Raw genomic sequence first — 21,589 nt, forward strand, 5'->3', positions numbered from 1 at the left:
CAGATGGCCATCCAGCCTCTGCTTAAAAGCCTCCAAAGAAGGAGCCTCCACCACGGCCCGGGGGAGAGGGTTCCACTGCCGAACAGCCCTCACAGTGAGGAAGTTCTTCCTGATGTTCAGGTGGAATTTCCTTTCCTGTAGTTTGATAATAATAATACAGTAGAGTTTCACTTATCCAACATAAACGCCCAGCAGAACGTTGGATAAGCGAATATGTTGGATAATAAGGAAAGATTAAGGAAAAGCCTATTAAACATCAACATAGGTTATGATTTTACAAATTAAGCACCAAAACATTATGTTATACAACAAATTTGACAGAAAAAGTAGTTCAATTCACAGTAATGCTATGTAGTAATTACTGTACTTACGAATTTAGCACCAAAATATCACTATATATTGAAAACATTGACTACAAAAATGGCTTGGATAATCCAGAAGTTGGGATAAGCGAGGCTTGGATAAGTGAGACTCTATTGTAATTACTGTATTTACGAATTTAGCACCAAAATATCACGATGTATTGAAAACATAGACTACAAGAATGCGTTGGATAATCCAGAACGTTGAATAAGTGAGTGTTGGATAAGTGAAACTACTGTAATAAGTTATTATTATTATTATTATAAGAACTTCTTCACTGTGGGAGCTGTTCAGCAGTGAAACTCTCTCTCTGCCCCATGTGGAGTGTGGTGGAGGTTCCTTCTTGAGAACCATTGAAACAGAGCCTGGATGGCCATCTGTCGGGGGTGCTTTGAATTTAATTTTCCTGCTTCTTGGGAGAATGAGGTTGGAGTGGATGGTCCATGAGGTCTCTTCCAACTCTAGGGATTCTATACGTATTTCATAAAATTTTGTAACTGTTGTGCTTTGCCTCGAGCCAAGGAGAGGCGGGGAAGATATAAATTATAAAGCCTGAGGCCACGCCCCCTTCACTTCCCAGTGGGAGGGAGGAAGGGGTGTGTGACGTCACACAGGCCACGCCCCCTTCGCCTTCGCCTTCGCCGCCATTTCTGCGAGGAAGGAAGAAGAGAAGGAAGAAGGCGGCGAGGGAGCCATTTTGGTCTCTTCCAACTGGCGAAATACCGGTGAGGATGGGCCGGGAATCCCTCGCTGCCTCTCTGGCTCCTTTGTGCTTCAGGCAGGCCTGGACCACGAGGCCCAAAGGCACCCACGGAAGGGAGGGAGGGAGGAGGGAGGCCTTTCTTTCTTTCCCTCAGGCGCGGCCTCCTCTTTCCTGAGGGAATTCCTTCCCTGAGGAGAGAGAGATCCAGGCCCGTCTGGAGTCTTCTTGCAGAGGCTGCGTTCAGCTCCCCGTGGATTTTAAACTCTGTGCCTTGTGTTTAATCTCTCTTCAGAGAACATGGGCGGGGGGGAGGAGAGGAGGAAGGGAATAACAGGAAAATAAGGAAAATGGTTTCCCTCCTTCGACCCCTCCCCCACCCCCGTAAAATGAACTCTCCTTCCCTGTCTGCCGCCCCCTTCCTCACAACCTCTGAGGATGCCTGTCATAGATGTGGGCGAAACGTCAGGAGAGAATATTTCTGGTACATGGCCACACAGCCTGGATAACATACAACAAGCCTACCTGTGGAATGTCCCAAGCCTCCTCCCTGACCCCCTCCCCACACCCAAGCCCCCATCCTTCCCTCTCCCAGCACCGAAGCACCCTCTCCTCCCACTCCCCGCAGAAAAGCCCCCTTCCTGCCCACTCCCTGCACCCAATCCCCCTCCCTTATCACTCCCCGCACCCAAGCCCCCCCTTTACCACTCTCAGCACCTAAGCTCGCTCCCGTCCCACTCCCAGCACCCCAGCCTGCTCCCGCCCCACTTCCTGCACCCAACCCCTCTCCCTACCCATTCCCAGCACCCAAGCTCGCTCCCTGCACCAGAGTACCCTGCTTCCCACTCCCAGCACGCACCACTTCCCCCACCCAAGCCCTTCCCCTTCCCACTCCCAGCATCCAATCCCCATCCCTTCCTACTCCCTGCACCCAAGCCCCCCCTTTTCTATTCCCCACACCCAAGTCCCCTCCCTTCCCACTCCCAGTGCCCAAGCCCCCTCCCTACCCACGCACGGCGCCCAAACCCGCTCGCTACCAACTTCCAGCACCAAGCCTCCCAGCACCCAAGCCCACTCCCATGCTATAGCCCCCTCCCTTCTCATTCCCCTTGCCAACTTCCCCTCCCTTCCCATTCCCCATGACCAAGCTTCCTCTGTCCCCACCCCCCTCTCCCAAGCCCCCTCCTTTTCTACTCCTCACCCTCCAACCCCCCCCCCCCCCGTTTATTTCCATGCAGAATCCCCCGCCCTTCCAGGGCCCATACCCAAGACCCCTTCCTTCTCACTCCCCACCCTCACACCCTCTTTCTGCCCACTCCATGATAAAGTCCCCTCCTTTCTCGCTCCACACACACCTCCCCTCCATTCAAACTCCCAACACCCAAGACTCCCGGGCCGGGCCGTGGTAGAGGCTCCTTCTTTGGAGGCTTTTAAACAGAGGCTGGATGGCCATCTGTCGGGGGTGCTTTGAATGCGATTTCCTGCTTCTTAGCAGGGGGTTGGACTGGATGGCCCATGAGGTCTCTTCCAACTCTACTATTCTATGATTCTATGACTCCTCTCCACTCCCCATAGCTGCTTCCTGCCCCAGTCATCACACCCAAGCCCCCTCCCTGCCAACTCCCTGCTTCCAAGCATCCTCCCTTCCCACTCTCCATAGCCAAGCCCTTTGTCTGGCTCCCGTACCCAAGCCCCCTCCCATCCCATTCCTCACACCCAAGCCCCCTCCCTCCCTACTCCCTTCACCCACAGCTCCTCCCTTCCCACTTCTCATGCCAAAGACCCCTCCCTTCACACTCCCCATGTCCAAGCTCTCTCCATTCCCACTCCCCATGGCCAAGTCCCATTGCCACACCCAAGCCCTCTCCCTTCCAATGTCTCGTACTCAATCCCTCTCCCTTCACATGTCCCTGCACATGTCCAAGCCCCCTCACTGCCTACTCCCATGCCCAAGCTGCCTTCCCGGCCCACTCCACACCAAGCCCCTTCCTGCCCACTGCCCATGCCCAAGTCCCCTCCCTGCTGACTTCCCAGCACCCAAGCCTCCTCCCTGCCCACTCCCTGGAGCTAAGCCCCCTCCCTACTCTGTCCCCTTGCCTATGCCCCCTCACTTCCTGCTCCCCATGCCCAAGTCACCTCCCTGCCCACTCCCCATACCGAAGCCCCCTCCTTTCCTGTTCCCCATGCCCAAGCCCCTTCCTGCCTCATACCCATGCCTGAACCCCCTCCGTGCCCACACTCAAGCCGACCTCATTTCCCAATCCCCACATCCAAGCCCTCTTCTTGTCCACTCCCTGTACCCAAGCCTCCTCCCTGCCCACTCCGTAAACCCAAACCTCCTCCCTGACTAATCCCCATGCCCTTCAATTCCTGCTCCCCATACCCAAGTCACCTCCCTGGCTGCTTCCCATGCCCAAGCCCCCTCCCTGCCTACTCCTTGCGCCCACGGCTCCTCCCTTCCCTCTGCCCATGCCCAAGCCCACTCCCCATGACCAAGTTATCTCCATTCCCAAGCCCCCTCAATTGCCATGCCCATGGCCCCTCCCCTCCAATGTCTGATATCCAAGCCCATTCTCTTCCCACTCCCCATATACAAATCCCCTCCCTTCCCACTCCTTTTGCCCAAGCTCATTCCCTGCCCCCCTACCCATGCCTGAGCCCCTCCCTTGTTCTCCCCATGCCCAAGCCTACTCCCCACCCCAAGACCCCTCCCCACCATGCCTAACCCCTCTCCCTACCAACACCCCTTACCCACTCCCCTCCAGATAATCGGTCTCAACCAAGAATTCTCAGCTCCAGGAATTCTTGGTTGAGACCAATTATCTGGATTCGTCACAGTCTGGCTTCAGGCCTGGTCATGGGACTGAAACGGCTTTGGTCGCCTTGGTGGATGACCTCCGCAGAGAACTAGACAGGGGGAGTGCATCCCTTCTGGTTCTCCTGGACATCTCAGCGGCTTTCGATACCATCGACCATGGTATCCTTCTGGGGCGGCTCTCGGGAATGGGTCTTGGGGGCATTGCTTTGCAGTGGCTCCGCTCCTTCCTGGAGGGTCGTTCCCAGATGGTGAAGCTGGGGGACACCTGCTCGGACTCCTGGCCTTTGACCTGTGGGGTCCCGCAAGGTTCCATTCTCTCCCCCATGCTTTTCAACATCTACATGAAACCGCTGGGAGAGGTCATCCGGGGTTTTGGAGTTCGGTGCCATCTCTACGCAGATGACACTCAACTCTACTACTCTTTTCCACCAAACTCCAAGGAAGCCGCTCAGACCCTAAACCGGTGCCTGGCAGCTGTGTCGAACTGGATGAGGGCTAACAAGTTGAAGCTTAATCCAGACAAGACAGAGGCTCTCCTGGTCAGTCGTGGGACCAATCGGGGTATTGGGTGGCAACCTGTGCTCGACGGGGTTGCACTCCCCCTGAAGGCGCAGGTCCGCAGTCTGGGGGTCCTCCTGGATTCATCTCTGGCGCTTGATGCCCAGGTGTCGGCGGTGGCTGGGAGGGCCTTTGCACATTTAAAACTTGTGCGCCAGCTGCGACCATACCTCGAGAAGTCTGATTTGGCCACGGTGGTCCATGCCTTAGTTACATCCAGACTGGATTACTGCAATGCTCTCTACGTGGGGCTGCCCCTGAAGACGGCCCGGAAACTCCAACTGGTTCAAAGATTGGCAGCCAGATTTCTAACGGGAGCCGGCTATAGGGAGCACACAATGCCCCTATTAAAGCAGCTCCACTGGCTGCCGATAAACTGCCGGGCCCAATTCAAGGTGCAGGTTTTGACCTATAAAGCCCTACACGGCTTGGGCCCTACCTATCTCCGTGATCGCATCTCCTCCTATGAGCCAGTGCGGACCTTGAGATCTTCCGGGGAGGCTCTTCTCGCGCTCCCACCACCGTCTCAAGTGCGGCTGGTGGGGACGAGGGAACGAGCCTTCTCGGCAGTGGCCCCCCGGCTCTGGAATGCATTGCCGAAAGAGATCAGGCAATCCCCTACATTATCCAATTTCCGTAAGGAACTGAAGACCTGGTGGTGTCGGCAGGTTTTTGAGTAATTATATTGGACTACCGCCAACTTCTGAGCCTGAATATATTGCATAAGATTTCCCTTTATGGTTCCCGTCCCCTTGATCTGGTCATGTAAGTGTGATTTATTGTTATAATTGTATTATTTTACTTTGTTTAATAATGTGTATTATGTTGTTATGTAATGTTTGTGTTACTTTTATGACTGTAAACCGCCCTGAGTCCCATCCGGGAGATAGGGCGGTATATAAATAAAGTTTTAATATTTATTATTATTATTATGTCTGCATTTCTTGGTATTCCCTTTTTCAGCATACCCATCTGGGGAAAGGGGAGATAGCTTGCAGGTATAGATGGTTTCTGGCTTTCATTCTTGATCTTTTGTTTCTTTCTTCACCAGGGAAATGAGGATTCTGTGGAGTTACCTTTTGGGTACAGTAAGGAAATCAGTAATATAGGAAGAAGAAGAAAATCCTCTCAAGGTGATGGTTCCGCTGAATACTTGACCTCACTTACAGATAAGAAAGAAAAAAAGAAGAGCCAAGTATCTATATTGCAATTCAATACCCACAATATTGTTGACATGGAGGACAAAGCTTCTAAAGCCCTGCAGTGTGGAAAGTGTTTCACACGGAGGGCTCATCTGCAGCAACATGAAAAGATTCATACTGGAGATGAACACTATGAATGCATGGAGTGTGGAAACAACTTCACTCATAATTCAAATCTGCATCAAAATAGTCACACTGGGGAGAAACCCTATACATGCCTGGAGTGTGGACAGAGCTACACTCGGATTGCAAATCTACATTCACATGAAAGGACTCACACTGGAGAGAAACCCTATACATGCCTGGAGTGTGGAAAAAGCTTTGCTCAGAGTGTGCATCTACGTTCACATCAGAGGACCCACACTGGAAAGAAACCCTATAAATGCTTAGAGTGTGGACAGAACTTCACTAATAATGGAAATCTACGTAGACATCAAAGGACTCACACTGGGGAGAAACCCTATAAATGCTTGGAGTGTGGACAGAGTTTCACTGATAGTTCAAGTCTACGTTCACATCAGAGGACTCACACTGGGGAGAAACCCTATAAATGCTTGGAGTGTGGACAGAGTTTCACTGATAGTTCAAGTCTACGTTTACATCAGAGGACTCACACTGGGGAGAAACCCTATAAATGCTTGGAGTGTGGACTGAGTTACACTCGGAGTGCAAGTCTATATTCACATTTAAGGACTCACACTGGGGAGAAACCTTATACATGCCTGGAGTGTGGACAGAGCTTCATTCTCAGTTCAAGTCTATATTCACATCAAAGGACTCACACTGGGGAGAAACCCTATAACTGCCTGGAGTGTGGACAGAGCTTCACTCATAGTTCAACTCTACGTAAACATCAAAGAACTCACACTGGGGAGAAACCCTATACATGCTTGGAGTGTGGACAGAGCTTCACTTTTAATGGAAATCTACGTAGACATCAAAAGATTCACACTGGGGAGAAGCCCTATAAATGCTTGGAGTGTGGACAGAGCTTCATTGAAAGTTCAACTCTAAGTTCACATCAAAGGACTCACACTGGGGAGAAACCCTATAAATGCTTGGAGTGTGGACAGAGCTTCATTGATAGTTCAACTCTAAGTTCACATCAGAGGACTCACACTGAGGAGAAACCCTATAAATGCTTGGAGTGTGGACTGAGCTACAAGCGGAGTTCAGATCTACTCTCACATTTAAGGACTCACACTGGAGAGAAACCTTACACATGCCTGGAGTGTGGACAGAGCTTCACTTGGAGTTCAGGTCTACGATCACATCAAAGGACTCACACTGGAGAGAAATCCTATACATGCCTGGAGTGTGGACAGAGCTTCACTCATAGTTCAAACCTTCATTCACATCAAAGGACTCACACTGGGGAGAAACCCTGTAAACCCTATAAATGCTCAGAGTGCGGAAAAAGCTACGCCCGGAGTGAAAATCTACGTTTACATCAAAGGATTCACACAGGGGAGAAACCTTATAAATGCCTGGAGTGTGGAAAGAGCTTCTCTATTAAAGGAAGTCTACGTAGACATCAGAGGACTCACACTGTCCAAGCAGGCACATCAGATGTCCTCAGAGACATCTTCCCGCCTCTCCTATCCAATCCAGCCGGCACAGGCCCAGCAGATCCCATCCTTCTTGGAATCTCACCAGGAGATAATGTTGGACAGAGAGCTTCAGGATTTGACACTCATACCATGAACCAAGTGCGACATGAATCAGGTGCGACACAGGCCTGGGCTGTGGCGCAGGCTGGAGAGCAGACAGTTGCAGCCAGCTGCAATGAATCACTCTGACCAGGAGGTCATGAGTTCGAGGCCCGCTCGGAGCCTATGTTTGTCTTGTCTTTGTTCTATGTTAAAGGCATTGAATGTTTGCCTATATGTGTAATGTGATCCGCCCTGATTCCCCTTCGGGGTGAGAAGGGCGGAATATAAATGCTGTAAATAAATAAATAAACAAACAGCCATCACTGATCCCTCTAACTGTGGCTCGTCAACAACGAGAAGAGCAGACAAACCGCAGGACTGGCCAGAGCGGCAGCCGTAGGGATAACCAAGCCCCCTGTACAACCTGCCCAAATGGAGCAGAGACTGGAGAAATGCAAACTGCCACCATTATCCCTCCCTTCAGACCATCATCATAGGTCGGAGGAAGATGACCCAGACATTGACAATGCTGACTTCATCCACTCACAGTCGGCCTCTACCTCTCACCCGACTCAGACAATTACCTGGTTGATCATACTTTGTGCCGCTGAAACAGATCCCAAGTGCACCGCGACTGGCGAAGCCGTTAATACAACATGTCTATCACCTTCATAGGTGTCATGAGAGGACTTGATAGGGGTCCCCAGTTCACAGCAAAGTACTAGAAGGCATTCCTACACATGGTGAGAACAGAGGAACAACAATTTGCAGGCAGGCTATATGAGATCTGGAAGGGACTTCAACGTTAATCTAGTCTGACCCTCCTTCCTGCCATCCAGAATATACAATTTGAGCCTTCCCCCCAAAAAATGGCCACCCAGTCTCTGTTTCACAGTCAAAACCTTTCCAAGAAATTGCCACCCAGTGCCAAGAAGCCAAACTCAGGCGTGAATCGACTGACGAGGGAGGAGGGAGAGGAAAGAGCTCAGAGTTGCAACAGAGATACGGCCATCTGGATAAGTCATTATGGGAACTAGAGTACTGAAGATGTTGAAATGAAACGTGGTTGGGGGTGGGGAGGTGTAAGTTTATAGACTCCCTGGCAGTATATACCGTATTAGATTTGGAAGGGACATCAAAGGTCATCTAGTCTGGCCACTGTCTGTCAGGCAGGAAGATTCTTCCCAACCAATGGCCATTCAGTTTCTGTTTAAAGGCCTCTAGAGAGGGAAAATCCACCAGTGGTCATCTAGTTTGACTAGATGCTTTGCTTTGCAGGAATATACAATTTTAGCCTTTCCAACAAATGGCCACCCAGCCTCTGTTTCACAGAACTCTAGAGGTGGAGACTTCATCATTCTCCCAAATAATATATATTAGATTTGAAAGTCATCTAGTCTGACCCCCCCTCCCAACAAATGGCCACTCCCAGGCACTGAGTCCTGTTTTCCATGGGAGAGCTCCTTTGGAAGGAAATCTGTATGAATAAAAGTCAAAATATTTATCCATTCATGAAACACAAACTCAGACAATGCTTATCCTTTAAAGATATGTAACCTGGGTATTGCAGGGGACCTTATCTAGTAAGAATACAGTAGAGTCTGCTTATCCAACCTTTGCTGACCCAACGTTCTGTATTATCCAACGTAGTCTACCTCCCGCCCGGATCCACAGCTGTTTCTCTAGGCAGCAGCGCACAGCAGGCCAACACGCCCAACAACACAAGTGCAGTCACACTCCCTAACAAGTGGCAGACTTGTAAAATATGATGTTTTCGGTGCTTAATTTGTAAAATCATAATGTAATTTGATGTTTAATAGACTTTTCCTTAATCCCTCCTTATTATCCAATATTTTCATTTATCCATTGTTCTTTCAGCCCGTTTCTGTTGAATAAGTGAGACTCTCCTCAGAAAGCCACTGTTTGCTCCTAACCATTTTGGAATACAAAAAAAAATCACATGGCTAAATAAATTCTAAAAGCATAGACTTTGTGAAACTCTTCTTCCTGAAGGAATGCCTGAAATGCATTGTCATGTCCCCATCTATGGTGAATAATTTCCTGGAAAACATATATATATATATATATATGCGTGTGTGTGTGTGTATATAACTGGGTGATAGTGAAACTACAACTTCCATGATTTCGTAGCACCCTGAGCCATGGCAATTAAAGCAGCATGGAAGTGCAGTCATTCTGCAATTCAGATGCACCCTGGGAATCCAAGTTCTGCAAACGCTCTAGAGCAGTCCCCCTCGATGGATTGTCACCTTGTCCCGTGAGGGGGCTGTCCGATGAACCTGCGGGCAGAACCACTGGAGTCATGCACTCTTAGAAGTGGCTGCAGGGGAGGTTCCAGACCAAGCACAATCCGAAGACCCAAAGACCTCAACAGCGGAGCAGGCGAAGGATAACATGGTACATGTTACAACAGCTGTGAAGGCGGAAGAAGGCTTCAACAGACTGAGAAGCCACTCTCGTTGTGTTAACCACACCACTGCTAGAACCTCACTCTGTGAAGACTGTGTGTTGACCGGCCGTGCACCAATCTCCACACATTAAAAAAAAAATAACACACAGGCGTCTTCCAACAAAAATAAAAACAAACCTACAAAAGTCCCCTGGCGATCAGCGAGTGGCGATGGGGGCATGACTGTGAAATCTGGAAGCCCCTAGTCACAGACTGGCACATGGGCGGTGGATATGGACTCAGTCGTTCTACCTCAGGACTAAGGCAGTTGAGTAGTCCGGCAGCTGTATCCATGACTGAGCAGCCCTTTTTAGGATCCGCTCTGCTCACCCCACACGGGGAAGGGGCTAGAAAAGGTGCCCTAAACATAGTCTGCCTCTCCTACCCTGACTGGACTGCTGCGTCCAGAGGGGTCACCACTCTGCGGCCAAAAAAGAGAAATGAACTTTGGAACATGGAACGTACGGACACTGTTAGATAACACTGACAGCGAACGCCCCGAATGCAGGACTGCTATCATTGCAAGGGAGCTGGGACGCTTTAAGATCGACATAGCAGCCCTTCAGGAGACCTGGAGAGCAGGAGAGGGGCAGCTGAAGGAAGAAAAGGGAGGCTACACCTTCTGGAAGGGACTGCCTGAAGAAGAGCGAAGAATACACAGAGTTGGCTTTGCCATCAGAAACGACCTGGTGAAGCACCTGACTGAAGCACCCACTGGCATCAACGAACCACTTTCAGCCCTCCGAATTAATCTTGCTAAAAACCAACAGGCAACCATCATATGTGTCTATGCACCAACTCTAGATGCTGACGAAGACATCAAGGAAAATTTTTATTGTCAGCTGGACACCATCCTATCGGAGATACCTAAGGAGGACAAAATCATCCTCCTGGGGGACTTTAATGCAAGAGTCGGAAGGGACTCCGACCTGTGGCCAGGGATCATAGGAAAAGACGGGGTCGGAAACAGCAACTCAAATGGCATCTTGCTTCTCACCAAATGTGGAGAGCACAACCTTGTCATCGCCAACACGCTCTTCCGCCAGAAAAACAAGCTCAAGACATCATGGAAGCACCCCCGGTCAAAGCATTGGCACCTCTTGGACTATGTTATTACACGTGCCAGAGACCGCCGCGATGTGCTTCTCACAAGAGCCATGACAGGTGCTGATGACTGCTGGACGGACCACAGGTTAATCCGATTTACGATGGCTATCAAGATCGTCCCCAAACGCAGACTCCAAGGAAGAAAAACAAGGCGCAAAATGAACACCCAAGCCCTTCAGGAGCCCTCCAAACGAGCCCTTCTCCAAACAACACTCAAAGATCATCTACCCACAGAACACCCCGAAAATGTTGAGGAACATTGGAACAAACTGAAGACCTCCATCATCACAGCCTGCGAAGAAACCATTGGATACCAAACTAAGAAACATCAAGACTGGTTTGATGACAACGACAAAGAGATCCAACAGCTAATTGATAACAAAAGGAAAGCCTTCCAAACATGGCAGAGAGAGACACCAACTGTGCTGCCAAGAAAAAGATCTATGCCAGTGCAAAAGCTGAGGTCCAAAGAAGGACTAGAGAACTCAAGAACATCTGGTGGACAAAGAAGGCAGAAGAAATCCAACACTTTGCAGATACCCATGACGCTCAGGGATTTTTCAAAGCCACAAAGATCATTTATGGACCAAGAAACCATGGCATACAGCCTCTACACTCATTAGATGGAACCAAAATTCTAAAGGACAAAATATCAATTGCACTACGTTGGAAAGAGCACTACCAGAACCTGCTGAATCGCAGCTCCAATGTGGCTGAAGAGACCCTCTCACAAATCCCGCAACAACAAACCAGGGATGAGCTTGCAGCACTGCCTAGTTTGGAAGAAGTCAGCAATGCCATCAGCCAACAAAAAAACAACAAAGCCAGCGGACCTGATGGGATCCCTGCTGAAATCTTCAAAACGGGTAGGCCTGAGCTGATACAACAACTCCACCAGCTCATTGAAAAGGTGTGGGTGACTGAGAAAATCCCAGCTGACTTCAAGGATGCCACCATCATCACCCTTTTCAAGAAAGGGGACAGAACAGACTGCGATAACTATCGTGGTATCTCCCTTCTAACCTCTGCCGGGAAAATCCTCGCAAGAATCCTTGCAAACTGCCTTCTGCCTGTTTCCAAAGACACCCTCCCAGAATCCCAGAATGGCGTCCGTCCCTCCAGAGGAACAGTGGACATGATCTTCACTGCACGACAGCTCCAAGAAAAATGCAGGGAACAAAACCAACCTCTGTACATGGCATTCATTGACCTTGCAAAGGCATTCAACACAGTGAATCGCAGCGCTCTCTGGACCATCCTCCAAAAAATCGGGTGCCCTGACAAATTTGTGAACATCTTGCGGCTCCTCCATGATGACATGATGGCAACAGTCTTGGAAAGCAACGGCTCCCAAAGTGACCCATTTAAGGTGGAATCAGGTGTCAAGCAGGGATGTGTTATTGCCCCCACCTTATTTTCCATCTTCATCGCTATGATACTTCACCTTGCTGATGGGAAGCTTCCCACCGGAGTGGAAATCATCTATCGGACAGATGGCAAGCTATTTAACCTCAGCAGACTGCGAGCCAAAACCAAGGTCACCACAACATTCTATTCTATATATATAAAAGAGTGATGGAATTTGGGCACTGGACAAAACAACAAAACTACAGGCCCCCCAACCTTGAAATTTGACAACACAACCCATCATCCACGCCTCTAGGTTGATACAACAAAAAGAAAAGAAAAATAAAGTCCTAATTAGAGAGAGAGCAATAATTGTTTTTATCCAATTGCTGCCAGTTTAGAGGGCTAATCTCTGCCCACTTGGTCTCCTAGCAACCCACTCAGCCAAAGGACAGCCAGGGTTTAGTTACGGGACAGGCAGATTTAGACTTCACTTAGGCTTCTTCCACAGATTATCTAATTTACACTGGATTATATGGCAGTGTAGACTCAAGGCCCTTCCACACAGCTATATAACCCATTTATAATCTTATATTATCTGCTTTACACTGGATTATCTTGACTCCACACTACCATATAATCCACTTCAGTGTGCATTTTATACAGCTGTGAAGAAGGGGCCTCATATCATCCAGTTCTAAGCAGATAATATAAGATTATCAATATACAGTAGAGTCTCACTTATCCAACATAAATAGGCCGGCAGGATAAGTGAATTTGTTGGATAATAAGAAGGGATTCAAGAAAAGCCGATGAAACATCAAATTAGGTAATCGTTATACAAATTAAGCACCAAAACATCATGTGCAGTAATGCTATGTAGTAATTACAGTAGAGTCTCACTTATCCAACACTCGCTTATGCAACGTTCTGGATTATCCAACGCATTTTTGTAGTCAATGTTTTCAATATATCTTGATATTTTGGTGCTAAATTCATAAATACAGTAATTACTACATAGCATTACTATGAACTACTTTTGCTGCCAAATTTGTTGTCTATCATGATGTTTTGGTGCTTCATTTGTAAAATCATAACCTAATTTGATGTTTAATAGGCTTTTCCTTAATCCCTCCTTATTATCCAACATATTCGCTTATCCAACGTTCTGCCGGCCCGTTTATGTTGAATAAGTGAGACTCTACTGCACTACATAGCATTACTGCATATTGAACTACTTTTTCTGTGAAATTTGTTGTATAACATGATGTTTTGGTGATTAATTTGTAAAATCATAACCTATTTTGATGTTTAATAGGCTTCTCCTTAATCTCTCCTTATTATCCAACATATTCACTTATCCAACATTCTGCCGGCCCATTTATGTTGGATAAGTGAGACTCTACTATATTATTATTGCCATCCCAGGTGACAGTCACATTGACGAAAAACAACAGGAAAAACTCAGCCGACGACAATAGACAAGAGACATGCATAATTATAAACATTTAAACATTACCCAATAAAAATAAATGACAAAAACTTAATAAAAACATGGATTCAAACGGAGAGGTTGTAAAAGCAGACTGGGTAAAGTGCACCATATAAGTATTGTAAACAAGAGGTGACTGATAAAGTGCTGCAAATTCTTGGAAGTGCAAATTGGGATGGGAATAGACCCTGTGCCTATATCAAGTTGACAAAAGTAAAAAGTGCAAACCAGTACGAGAATGGTCACGGACACAGGATTGTTATGGGGATGAGCAATCTTTATCCAAAGGCCTGAGTGAAGAGCCAGGTTTTCCAGCTCTTCCTGAATGCTACCAGGGTGGGGGCTTGCCTGATTTCCCTGGGGAGTGAGTTCCAGAGCCGGGGGCCGCCGCGGAGAAGGCCCTCTCTCTCGTCCAGATGTTCAGGTGGAATCTCCTTTCCTGTAGTTTGAAGCCATTGTTCCATTGCGTCCTAGTCTCCAGGGCAGCAGAAAACAAGCTCCCTCCCTCCTCCCTATGACTTCCCGCACATATTTTATACATGACTATTGTCTCCTCTCAGCCTTCTCTTCTGCAGGCTAAACATGCCCAGATCTTTAAGCCACTCCTCATAGGGCTTGTTCTCCAGACCTTTGATTATTTTAGTCGCCCTCCTCTGGACGCTTTCCAGCTTGTCAACATCTCCCTTAAATTGTGGCGCCCAGAATTGGACACAGTATTCCAGATTTGGTCTGACCCAGGCGGATGTTGTACCTCAGCGCTGGTTCACTTTGCTTTTAACACACACACCACCACAGAAGACTTGGTTTAAAGTTTATTGATAAAAGATAGCAAAGTCTGAATAAAAAGCAGTAAAGAAAGCAATAATCCAAATGTAAAGGCAGTCAGTAGAATATAGTTCAAAGTCTCTAGCAAATCAATCCTGAATGCAGCATGAACTGCAAAACGCAATCCAAAATACAAGATCAAGGCATGAACAAAAGCAAGAATACTTTTCCAAGAGCATAGACAAGGCAGGAACTCTGCTTCCAAAACCAATGTTGCTTCATCTGAAATCTTTCCTTGTTTCTCCCCTATTTAACCATGCTTAAAGGCCAAAAAAGCATCCCTTTGTCCTTGGGTTCCCACACCTTTACCAGCTATCCTAAGAGAACGTCTGGGACTTTGAACTTTTAACCTTAACCTAGTATCCCTATCTAATGAAGACTCCTCTGACTCGCTGCTAGGCACCTGCAACTTGTTGTTCTCGACTGTTGATATTCTGAATCCTGTGAAAGGTCACCCTTACCACTGGCTTCTGTTTCACTGCTAGTCTGTGGCCTCTCTAACAATTCAGAGCCTTCAACATTTCCCTCATCAACATGGTCAGCCTGCATAAACCCAAATCCTCCTTCACTAACAGTGGAATAGACAGGTAGCATGACTTCCCTGGATCTAGACACTAGACTCTTCCTTGGCTTTCTTAGCCACCGCATCACATTGTTGGCTCATGTTTAAATTGTTGTCCACGGGAACTCCAAGATCTTTTTCACATGTACTACTGTCGAGCTAGGCATCGTCCCCCATACTGTATCTTTGCATTTCATTATTTCTGCCTAACTGGAGTATCTTGCATTTGGCCCAGTTTAACTTAATTTTGTTAGTTTCAGCCATCTCTCTAATCTGTTAAGATTGTTTTGGATTCTGCTCCTGTCTTCTGGAGTATTAGCTATCCCTCCGTTTGGTGTTGCCTGCAAACTTGATGATCATGCCTTCTAACCCTTCATCTACATCATAGGTTCACAAACTTATTTGGCTTACCACCCCCTTTCCAGAAAAACTATTACTCAGTGCCCTGGAAATTGTTTTTTTTAATTTTAATAGTAATTAAACAGAAAGTTATATGTACCTGTGGCCATCACCGCTCCCTTGGATTGCTGCAGCGCCCACCAGGGGGTGGCAGCGACCACTTTGGGAATCACTGATCTAAGTCATTAATAAAGATGGTAAACAGAACTGGGCCCACGACGGAACCTTGAGGCACTCCACTTGTCACTTCTTTCCAGGATGAAGAGGAAACATTTGTTTTCTCTTCATCCTGGAAAGAAGTGACAAGTGGAGTCCCACTTAGCCAATTAGAGATCCACCTAACCGTAGTTATGTCTAGCCCACATTTGACTAGTTTGTTTGCCAGAAGGTCATGGGGGACCTTGTTGAAGGCCTTACTGAAATCGAGATAGGCTACATCCATGGTGTTCCTCGCATCTACTCAGCTTGTAACTTTATCGAAAAGAGATCAGATTAATCTGGCATGACTTGTTTTTAATAAATCCGTGTTGACTATTAGTGATGACCGCATTTGTTTTAAAGTGTTTGCAGACCATTTCCTTAATGATATGTTCCAGAATCTTTCCCGGTAATGACCTGAGACTGACCAGTGAGGATGCCTGCCATAGATGTGGGCGAAACGTCAGGAGAGAATGCTTCGGGAACCTGGCCATACAGCCCGGAAGACACACAACCCAATACACTGTTTGTAACTCCAATGTGTGAAAAATACAGTTCTAATTGACATGTGGTCACAGCACATTACACTGAAGGGTTAAGGAAATGGAGATATGAATCTCTAGCAGGCATGAGCAAACTTCAGCTCTCCAGGTATTTTGGACTTAAACTTCCAGAAATCCCAGCAAACTTACTGGCTGTCATTTTTAAAGCCAGCGAATCTTATCAAATGCTTTTTCTGCATCTAAAAATACAAAGGCTGCCTGCTTATTTCTACTGGAATGTAAAAATTCAATTAGGTTAATTATCGTTCTCATATTGTCTTTAGTTAGTCTACAAGGCAAAAAAAAAAACTGCCTGGTCCATATTTGTCCAAGTTCTTTGTACTTTTTTAACCTGTTAGCCAATATGGCTGTAAATATGTTGTAATCCGTGTTTTACCAAGAGATGGGTCTATAGTTTTGAGGTTTTTTTGTATTCTGGCCTTTTCTTGAGATTAAAGTACTATTAACTTCTTTCAATGAATCGCAGAGCAATCCATTTTGTAAAGCCTCATTCATTTTTTTATATAGTTGAGTTAGAACATCTTCCATTTTTTGGTAGAAGATTGAATTGTTATTGAAGTAGTTAAAGGGCTATTTAACACCTCTTGATCTTTTTTTTATAATGTTGGTTAAGTTGTAGTTTATATAAGTTTTGGTAATACCTCATTTTTTTGTATATTTGCATCTCTCGTGATTTCAATTGTTTTAATTATTTTTTTCTGCTTTTTTTTAGTTTGTTGGACAGCCATCTAGTTTATATGTGTGCTCAAAACTATTTTGTTTTGCAAATTACAGTTTTTTCCATTTTATCTGTCAGGAGCATGGATACTTGTACTTTTAGTTGCTTAAGTTTTTCTTTTAATTTGGTATTTACTAAGAGATATCTAATTTGGTTTTTTTACTCTTGAATTTTATGTTGGATTTTGTATATTTGACAATGCTTCTTTTTATGTTCACAATATTTTTGAATGAAAAAAACACGAGATTCAAGCCACTCATATAGACTTTCATTGTGTCCTAAATAGATCTTAGTGACACTCCCAGGGTCAAATTGTTTTTTAAAATTCCCTAATCTTCTTTTTGCATTTTTCAACAATGTTTTCTTTTCTTAACATATTTCCATTGAGTATATAAATTTTCTTGGTGTTAATTTTATTTCCATAAATATTGGGTTGTGGTGTGAGATATGTGTTGGATGTATCATAAGAGTATTTTATCCCATTATAAATTTCACATGTCTATTTTGCAGTAGGATTGGTGACAGAGTAAAAAGTATATCTTTATTGTTTGAATTTTGAGATCTCCATATATCTTTGTTCCACGTGAACATGAAGAATAACTTTCTGTGAGAGCTGTTCAGCAATGGAACTCTTTGCCCCAGAGTGTGGTGGAGTCTTCTTCTTTGGAGGCTTTTAAACAGAGGATATTGCACTGATGTTGTGCTGGCGGGGCTGGAGATGGCCTTTGCTGCTGGCTGGTTTGGTCTCCTGTACCAGGGTTCGTACCACTTGGTCCTCTGGGGCTGCTGTTGGGGTTGGGCTTGAACTCTTGAACTCGTGGTTGGACTTTGCTTTGTCATTCATCCCGAGTTGAACAGGCCAAGGGCATTGAAGGGAAGACACTCAATGACCTGTCTGGAGGCTGTTAATAGTCGTGATGAGCACAGCCGTATATATGGCTATCACATGCATGGGCATCTTGCCTTCAGTGTCACCTGAGTGCTTCACCTTCTGGATCAGGTTTGCTTATCTTAGGGTGCTGAGGACCACCCGGTCTTCCTCTGGGAGCTTTGTGTGGAAGGCTTGGACCTTGTCCCAAAGGAGCTCCTGGTACGCTCTCATGCAGGCTCCGTAAATGGCCATACTGGTGAGTAAAGCTTGTGACCAACTAAGTCAAACCACTCTGATGGCGTGGCATCGTTTCTCGGAAGGCTGCAATGACTTGACTACGATGAAGTTGAGCTCAGAGGTGCTTTAGCTGTTTGAGGCCCTCATCGTCTCACATTTTATCTGTAGGTGATCAATCAGGTAATTGTCCACGTTGGGTGAGAGGTTGAGGCTGACTGAGTGGATGAAGCCGGTATTCTCATGTCTGGGTCATCTTCCTCCGACCTACGATGATGGTCTGAAGGGAGGGATAGTGGTAGTGGTTTGTGTTTTTCCAGTCTCTGCTCTGGTCGGGAATGTTGTGGAGGGGGTTTGGTTATCCCTCCGGGTGCTGCTTTGACCAGTCCTGCCGTTTGTCTGCCTTTCTTGTTGTTGACGACCAACAGTTAGAGGGATCAGTGACAGCAGCTGCTGTTCTCGCACCTGGATCACGGTATGGGTGGAACTAAGTGGCAAATCCTGAAGCTCTCTGTCCAACATTATCTCCTGGTGAGATTCCGAGAAAGACGGGATCTGCTGGGCCTGTGCCAGCTGGATTGGATAGGAGAGGCGGGAACATGTCTCTGAGGACATCTGATGTGCCTGCTTGGATAGTGTGAGTCCTCTGATGTCTACGTAGACTTCCTTTAATAGAGAAGCTCTTTCCACACTCCAGGCATTTATAAGGTTTCTCCCCTGTGTGAATCCTTTTATGTAAACGTAGATTTTCACTCCGAGTGAAGCATTGTCCACACTCCAAGCATTTATATGGTTTCTCCCCAGTGTGAATCCATTGATGCAAATGTAGATCTGAACTCCGGGCGTAGCTTTTTCCGCACTCTGAGCATTTATAGGGTTTACAGGGTTTCTCCCCACTGTGAATCCTTTGATGTGAACGAAGGTTTGAACTATGATTGAAGCTCTGTCCACACTCCAGGCATGTATAGGCTTTCTCCCCAGTGTGAGTCTTTTGATGTGATCGTAGACCTGAACTCCAAGTGAAGCTCTGTCCACACTCCAGGCATGTGTAAGGTTTCTCCCCAGTGTGAGTCCTTAAATGTGAGTGTAGATCTGCACTCCGCTTGTAGCTCAGTCCACACTCCAAGCATTTATAGGGTTTCTCCTCAGTGTGGGTCCTCTGATGTGAACTTAGATTTGAACTATCAATGAAGCTCAGTCCACACTCCAAGCATTTATAGGGTTTCTCCCCAGTGTGAGTCCTTTGATGTGAATTTAGAGTTGAACTTTCAATGAAGCTCTGGCCACACTCCAAGCATTTATAGGGCTTCTCCCCAGTGTGAATCTTTTGATGTCTACGTAGATTTCCATTAAAAGTGAAGCTCTGTCCACACTCCAAGCATGTATAGGGTTTCTCCCCAGTGTGAGTCCTCTGATGTGAACGAAGGTGTGCATTCTGACTGAAGCTCTGTCCACATTGCAGGCATGGATATGGTTTCTCCCCAGTGTGAGTCTTCTGATGTGAACGTAGACCTGAACTGTGAGTGAAGCTCTTTCCACACTCCAGGCAGGTATAGGGTTTCTCCCCAGTGTGGGTTCTTTCATGTGAATGTAGATTTGCAATCCGAGTGTAGCTCTGTCCACACTCCAAACATGTATAGCGTTTCTCCCCAGTGTGACTCCTTTGATGTTTATGTAGATTTGAATTATGAGTAAAGTTATTTCCACACTCCATGCATTCATACTGCTCATCTCCAGTATGAATCTTTTCATGTTGCTGCAGATGAGCCCTCTGTGTGAAACACTTTCCACACTGCAGGGCTTTAGAAGCTTTGTCCTCCATGTCAACAATGTTGTGAGTATTGAATTGCAATACAGATACTTGGCTCTTCTTTTTTCCTTTCTTATCTGTGAGACCAAGTTTTCAGCGGGACCATCACATTGGGAGGATTTTTCTTCTTCTTCCTATATTATTGGTTTCCTTGCTGTACCCAAAAGGTGACTCAGAATCCTCATTTCCCTGGTGAAGAAAGAAACAAAAGATCAAGCATGAAAGTCAGAAACCTTCTTTATCTGCAAGCTATCCCCCCTTTCCCCTGGTGAATGCAGACATCAGGGTCTCAAGCGCATACACAGATGCCAGCAAAGGCAATAACTGATTCTAAACAGCAAGGGAATAAATTCAGAAAGAAAGAAAAAGAAAGGGGGGGAGTCCTTCTAATACTGGAGCATCATTCAATAGATAATCGGTTTCCCTGAATTACCAGGATGTGCTAAATGCTAAGGGACACAAAGATTACTGGGCTGCCCTCTATCTCACAATGGGTCCCAGAGGAAAGGTGTTCTTACCATACATCAAGGGAACCACTGACCGCATAGGAAAACTGATGAAGAAGTACAACCTACATACCATCTACAGACCCACAAAGAAAATCCAACAAATGCTACGGTCAGCGAAAAACAAGAGGGATCCTCTCTCCTTTGCAAGAGTCTACCGTATACCATGCACCTGTGGACAAGTCTACATAGGGACCACCAAACGCAGCGCCCAAACACGAGTCAAAGAACATGAAAGGCACTGCAACCAGAGAAATCAGCCATAGCAGAGCACTTGATGAACCAACCTGGACACAGTATATTATTTGAGAACACAGAAATGCTTGACCACTCCAACAACTATCATGTCAAACTACATAGAGAAGCCATTGAAATCCACAAGCATGTGGACAATTTCAACATAAAGGAGGAAACCATGAAAATGAACAAAATCTGGTTACCAGTATTAAAAAAAACTCAAAAATCAGAGCAGTAAATAGTTTTTCTCCATACCTCACAACCTCTGAGGATGCCTGTCATAGATGTAGGTGAAACGTCAGGAGAGAATACATCTGGAACATGGCCACACAGCCCGAAAGACATACAACAACCCTGTGATCCCGGTCATGAAAGCCTTCGACAATACACGGTCCCAGGACTGCTTCTTGAACATCCCACAGAGAATCCTACAGCCAACCATGACCTTGCCTCCCCACTCATTTAATTCAAAACCACATTATAACTTGCTGGGATGTTCACAAAACGAATCTCTGCTGAACAAAGCTCCCTTCGGGCCATTCACTCCCTGTGATACAAATAACAAGTACAGCTCCATACACAATGCCCTTTTTCCCTGCTAACCTCTTTGACATTTGCCCCCTCCCTCCTTTCCTTTCTTCTTTTCACAAGCTGAAGGACAGCTAGAGAAACACCAGATTTTCATACAGTGTGGGAAACCGGCAGGGAGGGGGCTTGGGTTCAGGGAATGGGAAGAGAGGAGGCTGAGATATGGGGAGTGGGAAGGGAGGGGGCTTGGGAAAGGGGTGTTGGAAGGGAGGGGGCTGGGCATGTTAAGGGAGGGGCTTGGGCGTGTGGAGTTTGAAAGGAGGGGGCTTGAGCATGGGGGAGAGGGCTTGGGTTTGGGGTGTGGGCAGAGAGGAGAAGCCTTGGGCATGGGGGAAAAGCTTGAGTGTGTGGAGTGGTAAGGAAAGGGAC

The 21,589-nt window shown here is 46.6% G+C and overlaps 3 protein-coding genes across 6 annotated transcripts in view; 1 reads left to right on the forward strand and 2 right to left on the reverse strand.

The window, feature by feature from the left end:
* Nucleotides 1–989: 989 nt before the first annotated feature.
* On the forward strand, nt 990–7,613 carry LOC100551782 (oocyte zinc finger protein XlCOF6-like). Its single transcript, XM_062968782.1, has 2 exons — nt 990–1,088; nt 5,491–7,613. The coding sequence occupies exon 2, from the start codon at nt 5,674–5,676 to the stop codon at nt 7,438–7,440; it is 1,767 nt and encodes a 588-aa protein (XP_062824852.1). The 5' UTR covers nt 990–1,088; nt 5,491–5,673; the 3' UTR covers nt 7,441–7,613.
* A 6,895-nt stretch (nt 7,614–14,508) lies between these two features.
* LOC134295667 (zinc finger protein 850-like) overlaps nt 14,509–21,589 on the reverse strand; it is a 74,293-nt gene continuing 67,212 nt past the window's right edge. The window contains exon 5 of the mRNA XM_062968793.1: nt 14,509–20,078. The gene's annotated coding sequence lies outside the window, so the exon portion shown is untranslated. The remainder of the gene's footprint in view (nt 20,079–21,589) is intronic.
* Nucleotides 14,509–21,589, reverse strand: part of LOC103282701 (zinc finger protein 420) — a 55,639-nt gene continuing 48,558 nt past the window's right edge. For all 4 annotated transcript variants that reach the window (XM_062968789.1, XM_062968790.1, XM_062968791.1 and 1 more), the window contains one exon: nt 14,509–20,078. The gene's annotated coding sequence lies outside the window, so the exon portion shown is untranslated. The remainder of the gene's footprint in view (nt 20,079–21,589) is intronic.

The sequence above is a fragment of the Anolis carolinensis genome, chromosome 1 (genome assembly GCF_035594765.1).
Source record: "Anolis carolinensis isolate JA03-04 chromosome 1, rAnoCar3.1.pri, whole genome shotgun sequence".
Classification (NCBI taxonomy): Eukaryota; Metazoa; Chordata; class Lepidosauria; order Squamata; family Dactyloidae; genus Anolis; species Anolis carolinensis.